Source organism: Poecilia formosa, unplaced genomic scaffold, assembly GCF_000485575.1.
Source record: "Poecilia formosa unplaced genomic scaffold, Poecilia_formosa-5.1.2 Scaffold451, whole genome shotgun sequence".
Taxonomy (NCBI): domain Eukaryota; kingdom Metazoa; phylum Chordata; class Actinopteri; order Cyprinodontiformes; family Poeciliidae; genus Poecilia; species Poecilia formosa.
Genome location: NW_006800390.1, coordinates 96,774 through 105,017, shown reverse-complemented (window position 1 = coordinate 105,017; position 8,244 = coordinate 96,774). Strand labels below are relative to the sequence as shown.

The window sequence follows — 8,244 nt, the reverse complement described above, 5'->3', positions numbered from 1 at the left end:
GGCGCATCAAGTCAGAGCGACTGCGCTAAAATGTTCCCACGAAGACTGGAGCTTAAACTTCGCATTAAAACCAGTTTTTTATGAGCTTCCCTGTTCAGAGCCACGGGGGAGAGAAAATTAAGACAAGAAGAAAATGCTGGGAAGCTTGAAATCAAGCTGGGGCCAAATAAAGAGCGCATAGAAGCCACTTGCCTTGAGGAGGAGTTCGTGAGAGTTGTTTTATTTTGTAATATTGTACCAGCAGATGCAGTTCAGCAGGATATGGCGGCTGTCTTAACAGCAGGTTGCTCCACACCTGGCTCTTTTTTTTTTAGACATATTACCAAATCTATTCCTCTGAAATTCCGCAAAACCATCTCAAATTAACTACCTGTTAAACTTTTCCATATTTTATCAAGTTACAACCGCAAACCTCAATGTATTTTAGTGGCAGACAATGAGGGAAAAAAGCCTTTATATAGCACTTTCTTTACACTCAACATATATCCAAGGTTTAAAGCACTTAAGCTTTTTGTTCACACTTACTTTAGAACGATAAAGTCTCCTTGGAAGTTCTTTCAGACGGCCAACAGTTGGGCTGGTCAAGGCTTCACACTTGCAACTCCACGCAGGAATAAGCACTGGTTGAGTACCTCTAATTAAAGCCTGTCACTCAAACGCTCACTCTGAATCACCTAGAAATAGTCCAGAGTGGGCGATGGATTACAGAGTGCTTAGTGGGCCACATGTTTTATAAGCACCAAATTTTCCTCCGCTCCTTTAAACGTATTGTTTTAATTCTTTAAAGGGGCAGAATTATGAACATAGTGCCGTTTTATAGCACAATCAAGTAACTATGTTAACATCAGCTGTTATAAAACTGGTAATTGACTTAAAAAAAAGTTTTAGGTCATATTTAAATGCCTTGAAATTGGGCCTCTGTCTCTTTAATAACTCCTGCTCTTCAGGAGGTCATGACAATATCCACCCTTTAATGTTTTTACTCATAAAAGCTCCCATAATGAGATCAACAGATGCGCAGTTCCACCAGGTGTTTGCTAATTGCTGCTGGCTAGTCTGCAGGAGCTCAGTGGGGGAGGAGCTGTGTCTGGAAGGTGGGGCTAAGTCCACCCAGTTGTTTTGAACAGCTTAATGGTTGCCATGGGGATTAAATGATTTCTCAAACGTGCATGAAATAATCAAAACAACATTCCAGGTATGTTTTTGATGATTATAACATTATTTAAAGCTAAAAAAAGAGTCAATTTTACATAAAACTGCCACTGTAAGAATTTTACACCTCAGTTAAAAATGTATTCACGCAGCATTTCCACACAACAACGCTCAGGGCAGCTACAGGGCGCTTACCTGCACAGAAGAGGGGACACTGATGAAGGTTAGAACATATAACCGAGTCCCCAGACGCACTGCTGGGATTTCTGAAGACAGAAACAACATGGCCGCACCTCTGATGCAAAGCTCCCTGTGGCGGTCGGGGTAATTCTTCTCTGGAGCTACGACTCAAAGGGCTGATAGTTAGAAAAATGCAGACATTTACATAAAGGGGGATCCATCTTTTTTAGAAATATAAGAATTAGAAAAGAAGAGAAAGGTTCACACAGTATCACAGATCCTCTACCATATGCCTACATATATATCAAAAAGGCTGCGGCTCCAATAAAAATGCTTTCTTTTTCTGATTAAAAAACAAAACTTAAATCCAACGTAATTTGAAACCTTTAAAGCTATTTATCTTGGAGGTTATCTGTTAAAAATAAGCAAATAAACATGCTGATGAAATAAAACAAAAATTTTATTGACTGTAAACAAATCATGTTAATGCTCATTCAATCCTACAGGTGGATAGGATTCAAATCCATTATTAATCAAGCATTACGGTAATAAAATAAAAATAGTTTAATAGTTCAATTTAAAAAGCTAAAATGCAAACAGGTAGATGCTGGAACATAGTGTCTCTAAAAAACCAAGAATGTAGTATTTATGTGCACATTTCTATAATAAATTTGCATATTCAGTGCAGCTTTTTAGACTTTTATGTAATAGACCAACATGTAGTAAAACATGGTGGTGGCAGCATCATGCTGTGGGGGAGCCGTTTCCTGCATTAGAGATGAAAATGTTTATCAGAGTTCAGCATTTCGTTCCGTACATACCATGGCACATCTCTACTGAAAAAGATAAACCTGCCCACAGCATGATGGTGCCGCCACCGTGTTTCACTGTGTATCATTTTCCTTACACTCAAATGTGCATAAAATCCCGTAAAACGTCCTCTTCAAATTTCCTAAATGGATTCAAACTGGGTAAAAACATAATTACCTCCTCAATTTCAAATCATGAAGAAAACATTTACTATGCTAAAACCCTGAGAAGTATATTAATAAAACTAATTAATTTCTACCTTTATTTCTAATCTGATTGGAAATCTTATCAAGTATTTTTGTCTAGTTTGAAATGAGATTTAAAAAAACATACAAGCAACTTTTCAGCAAGATACTCGTTTCCCTGTCATATTATTTAACTCATAACAAGAAATGTTTCCCATAAGTTAAATAATCTACTTTTTCATCAATATTCAAGAATTATTTACTTAAAATAAGCTCCTATACCTTGCTTAAAAGTTATTTATACGTTAGTTTTGTGTTATACTAAGGTATTTCCACTGGAAACTCGATGAAAAATGACTTGGTAAGATTTTGTGTTAAAATATCAACTAAAATGCAAACTTTGCTAATATGCTGTAGCTTCAAACCAGGTAGTCGGCATCGTCTATCAGATGCCCTGCCGCGATGGAGTCGGTCACCCATGAGTCTCTAACGATCTTAAACTTCTTCCTGAAGCGGCGCCTCAGCGTCCTCAGCTCCAGGAGTCTCGTCTCTTCCTCGACGACGACGTGGGAAACTCCTTCCTCCAGCGCCTTCGCCACCGTCCCTCCGTGGTATCGAACCTCCAGCGCCCTGATGTCCAGACAGGTAGCACCTGTTGCGCTTTTCGGATCCAAGATATCAAAGTAAAAGGTGAAGGGTCTGAACATGCTGGTGGGGAGGTCGTCCCAGCCGTAACGCTCCTCCACCTGCGCCGCGCTGACGGCCGCCGCCGCCGCCTGCTCACCGTCGATCCTGCTGAACACTTCCCTCAACTGCTGCTCGTCCGTATCGACAAAGTAGCTGTCGCCGTAGCTGTCGTACTCCTTGGCGAAGTGTTCCCTGGTCGAGGGCGACATGTGGATCATGTGGCGCGGTTGCCACGGCACCACTTCCTTCTGATCCAGGCACTCCAGCAGCCATGACGCCCAGACCACGTCGTGCTGATTGGAGGAAATCAGGTTCTTCACGCGCATGTTCTCCACGCCGGCAACCACGCAGTAGGTGTCCCGTCCCGGGTTCTGGACCACAATGCCGCCACACCTGGCAGCAAGACGGCCGCACAATCAATTATTTGTTAAAAAGTATCCAAAAACTAAATGTTCAAATCCAAAAACTTAAAAACTAAATGTTAAAAGGAAAGACAGACAGAAAGAATGAATGAAGTAAAGAAAGGAAGGAAGAAAAGAAGGAAGCAAGGAAGGAAGGAAGGAAGGAAGGCAGAACGAAAGAAGAAAGGAAGAAACGGATGGAGGGAGGGAAGCGTGTGATTTTACCTGGCCACGCCCTTCTCCAGCTCTGACTTTGGGTGACCTTCAGTGCCGTTCAGGATGCAGAACTCCACATCCTCAAACATGTCCGTCTCCTTGGAAACCCCGGACAGGTCCTGGGGCTTGAAGTGGTCAATGACTCCAACCACCTTCTTGGGTTTGACAGGCAGCTTCCGCTTCTTCTTCTGTGGTTCGTCGCCGTCGATGTGAAGGTGCCGCGAGGCCAGTTTCCCGGACGCCTTGCTGCGGAACTGATCCAGCTCTGCCAGAGTCATGCACTGGTGCCACTCCTTGTCCTCGCGGATCTTTTCGATCCTGGGGAACCGCAGGGTGCAGTTGGTCTTGTACATGTCGCTTCCGACTATCTCGGCCGCTTTGACCTGGATGATGACCGAGTTGCAGGGCTCGATGTACACCTCCGGTTTCTCCACTCCACAGAGGATGGACGCCGGCGGGTCATTTTTCCGGTAGACTTTCCAATGCTTCGCAAGCTTCAGCCCAAGGTCGTACAGCTCTTTCATGGTGTAACCCGAGCCAATTCGGCAGAAGGAGTGGAAAACCGACGGCTTCTCACCAGGCTTTGGCGCTTCTGCGATTCCACACAGAAAGTGGGACATCATCCCGCCCCGTCTCCCTTTCCCCCAGTAACCACCAACAATCAGCAGGTCCAGCTCATCCATCAAGCCGTCCACATACTCCGGCTTTATTTTCAGCCAACCCTCCCCTCGTTTATCAGGTTTGTAGATGGACAAAGGGTCCTTCACCATAATCCCTTCTTCCCTGTTATCAATGGCATCGTTAAGAGCATTAACAACATCTTGCATGGTTCCCATTTCTGTCTTTGGCACCACATGTATCCGACCCTTGACAGGGGTGAAGACCGTCTGGAGGACCTCATACCGCTTCTTCAGCGGTTCTTTACCGAGTTTTTGGTTATTAACCAGCAACACGTCAAAGACACAGAAGCACGTCTGCAGCTCAGAGTCGTCCATCAGTCTCTTGATGTCAAATTTGCTCCCTTTCTGCATGAAGGTCCCTGCCGTCGGGTTGAACGCCATCATCTCGCCATCCAGGATGCAGTTTACGACGTTACTTTTGAACACGTTGTGGATGTAAGGAGTGAGCGATCCTTCGAGTGGCGATCCTCCGAACTGCTGCGTGTATTCAAACGCGTTCCGGCTGAAGTACTTGTACACGTCTCCGTCCTTGTGAAGCTGAATCCGCTCCCCATCCAGCTTCGTTTCAAGGTAGAAGGGGCTGTTGCCCATCTGCTTCTCGATGTTGCGGATGTTGGCCACCGCTGCCAACATTGGCTTGAAGGCAGAGAAGAGTTCAATCGAGACTTCGCTTAAAGACACAGAGGGGTCGTGCAGCTGCTGGCACACCTTCTTTAAGTCCGTGTTGACATTGTAGAGCTCCGCGGCGTCCGGGTGGAAGACCTGGAGAACAGTTTCCTTGCTGACTCCAAGCTTCATGTCCTTCAGAATCATCCTAATAAGCCACTTTTGCTCCAGAGCAGAGCTCTGTGTGATGAGGTGCAACAGGCTCTTTTTCACCTGATCCTTCTGCTTGCTGGCATTGTTGATGGCCACTGAGTCAAGAAAGTCATTGACCTCTTTGATACTGAGGTTTCCTTGGCTGGTACATCGCTTCTTCAGCACAAAGTACGCCATGCCGGCGAAATCCCCCGCTTCTCCTTGGGATGTAGTCGGAGCACGGTAGTTCAGGAGCTTACTGGCTTCTGGGCCATTCTTTGGGAGGCCTAAAACATCAATGTAGAGCTTGGCTAGCATGCTCTCTTTGATGCCGTAAGCCATTCGCTCCCGCTCAAAAGGCGGGACGATGAGGCGCATAGAAGGGTAGAAGGAGTCTGTAGTTTTTGGGTTGTCCTTGTGGAGCGCGGCATGAAATTTCCGCCATGATTCAATGAAATCCCCAAGGATCTTGGATTTATCTGGACGGAGTTTGGACTTCTGGATTTTCTCTAAAGTTGTGCACAAGTGAAGGAAAGGAACCTGAGCAGCAACGCTGGGCTCTGCAGCAGCCGCTCCGCTTTTGGACGTTCCCTCCATGATAAAGTCTATAACAGACAAGATGTTGTAAAAACAATGTGATTTCCATTAGACTTGTCACTCTGTTGCCAACAAACTGAATTTATACAAATAAGGATTGTATTTCTATTCTAGTTTATCAATAATTATTGAAGCAATGTATCATTTTCGCTCTTTGGTAACATAAAACATTTACAAGTTTTAATTTAGCAACCAGCCACGGTCAATCCGTTTCAAATAGCGCCCCCTGGTGGAACAATTTTTAAAAAAGAAAAAACATGCTGACCAGGGTAATATTGGCACAAAAACAGGCGGAGATCTGATCTATTATTATTAATTTTAACCCATTCAAGGACTGATTCAGGTGTGTTGGACTATCGAGGTCCTAAAAAAGTCTGAACAAATACAAATATTCCTTTTATCATTACTTTTTTGTTGTTGTTATTATAATAAAATATACTGATATGTTTCATGTCAGTGGAGGCTTGACCTATTTTAGTATTTTACATCGTAAAGCAGAGTTTGCCTTGTCTAGGTTGAAATTAACCTTTCCTGAAACGGCGCTTAGTCGTGTAGAAACATGTCCACAGTACCCATTATAGGCCAGTTTATTAATACCAAACACCATAAAATAAAACACGCGACATTTTAAGCTTCACTTTTTATATTTGCTTGGGTTAATTTAGCAAGTTTACATATTAAAAGTTAGTTCTTTGTTGTTATTATTTTAATTGGCAGCTTGGTTTTAATACATTTTTACAAAACTTAAGCGACAGACGTTACAATTTAACCTTAATTCTCTTTAGCTTGAATTAAAATCACGTCAACACTCATACTTTCAACATTAATACACAAATTAATGAGTTAAAAAGTCCTACCGTGTTTGGAGAGCTCCTCCAACAAATATCAACACAGCTACATCCTGTTACTCCCAACAAAGTGGTCCCCTAGAAACACGATGAGAAATTTTTGTTCCGACCTTAAATCGTGCAGTCGCCATTATTTACATATACCTGTAAAAATGTATTCCACCCCCAAAAAATATTTATATTTTTTACATATGAACTGGTAAAAAATTAAACACAATTATATCAAACTAAATTATTATTGTTGTTATTGTGAAATCTACCACCAGAGGGCGCAGCTCAGGAACACAGATTGTGAAGTTGTTTACGGTTAAAAATAATAAAATAAATCACATACATTTTATATTTTTACTCAAGCAGAAGTAAAAAGTAGCCGTCAAAAATGCTACACAAGAGTAAAAAAGCATAGAAAGGCTACTCAAGTATTAACATAGCAGGAAAATCTGAATTAATATTTATAAATGATGTAAATGAGATAGAGAAAAATATGAGTAAATTCTAGTGTTTTAAACACTAATATAAAAAACTAATAAATTAGATTATTACAATCAATAATTACTTTTGCAAATCGATTTTTGACAAAAATAAAGCTTATAAAACGGATAAAAGCTTCACTTTTAGTGTTAGAAATGAGGCGCTTAGTGAAATTAGAACAACAAAGCTTGTAAATGAATCAGAAGTCTCACTTTGACAAACTATTTGTTAAGTGCATTTTTCTGTTAGAGTAGTCAGAAATCTTATACAAGTAGCAACAATTCATTTGAATATTTCTAAGTAAAAGTAAAAACTACAGTGGAGTAATACGACTAATTGAAGTAAATGTTACTCAAGTAAATGTAAATGAGTAAATGTAACTGCAACTCATCTCTGCTAATTAGCTATACATAACATGGTTCTGTTCACTATCTAAGATAGGCCTGGGTTAGAGTCCACAGTCAGCTACTTGTTCATGGGTCATTTCAGTAAGTTAGTAATGATTTATTCAAGTCATACTGTCTTCACACGTTTGACCAAGGTCTGCAGAGACTTAGAGATGTTTCTTTAAGTTTAAACTGCTTGTTTTATTATTGGTTTTGCTTTTATTTTTGCTGAATGCTTTTTTAAATTCAGAATATTGTGTGGTGGATGGGAGATACTCAAGTACTTATTTGTTGGGGGAATGTAATTCAAAGTCTGACAGCCATCATACAACCAGATTAATGTTATATTTGAGTATACGTATAAGTTTCTGCAAGCATATCTGTAGATATGCCTCAACTTCACGTTGTCCTTAGTTTTATTTTTATTTCAACGTATAATTTTGCAGATAGATAAAAACTTTTTGTTGTATTTTCTCATATCTGAATGTTTCAGATCGTCAAATAAATATTAATAAAAGAAAAGATTAAATGAATAATTATAAAATGCTGTTTTCAAAAATGATTTGCAGATTTGATGCTACTTCTAATGTATTGAAAACAAACAATATAACATAATATATTATTATTATTATATATAATATAAACATATATATAATAATTAAAATTTAAAAATAAACCCTGAACGTAATTTGCTTTCAAGCAAGCCACGTTTGGTGTTTATTGCTTTGTGTTTCCACTAGGGGGCGACGTGTCACCGTGTAGGAGGAGCTTGGCAGCAGTGTACCTTGAGTCACACGTATCCACGGTTGTTTACTTTTCTCCTGCTGCTGCAG

At 40.8% G+C, this 8,244-nt stretch overlaps 1 protein-coding gene across 1 annotated transcript; it reads right to left on the bottom strand.

The window, feature by feature from the left end:
* Positions 1–1,774: 1,774 nt before the first annotated feature.
* Positions 1,775–6,662, bottom strand: lig4 (ligase IV, DNA, ATP-dependent). Its single transcript, XM_007577692.2, has 3 exons — positions 6,564–6,662; positions 3,641–5,714; positions 1,775–3,407 (listed from the first exon to the last, which is right to left on the bottom strand). Exons 2-3 carry the CDS (start codon positions 5,704–5,706, stop codon positions 2,747–2,749), a joined length of 2,727 nt encoding a protein of 908 aa, XP_007577754.1. The 5' UTR covers positions 5,707–5,714; positions 6,564–6,662; the 3' UTR covers positions 1,775–2,746.
* Between the last annotated feature and the right edge of the window lie 1,582 nt (positions 6,663–8,244).

What these genes read in the sequence shown, in the direction of transcription:
- lig4 (XM_007577692.2), bottom strand. Translation starts at nt 5,706, where the DNA reads ATGGAGGGAACGTCCAAAAGCGGAGCGGCTGCTGCAGAGCCCAGCGTT. An exon ending in CTGGAGAAGGGCGTGGCCAG is followed by an intron (nt 3,408 to 3,640) that starts GTAAAATCACAC and finishes TCTTGCTGCCAG; the next exon opens with GTGTGGCGGCATTGTGGTCC.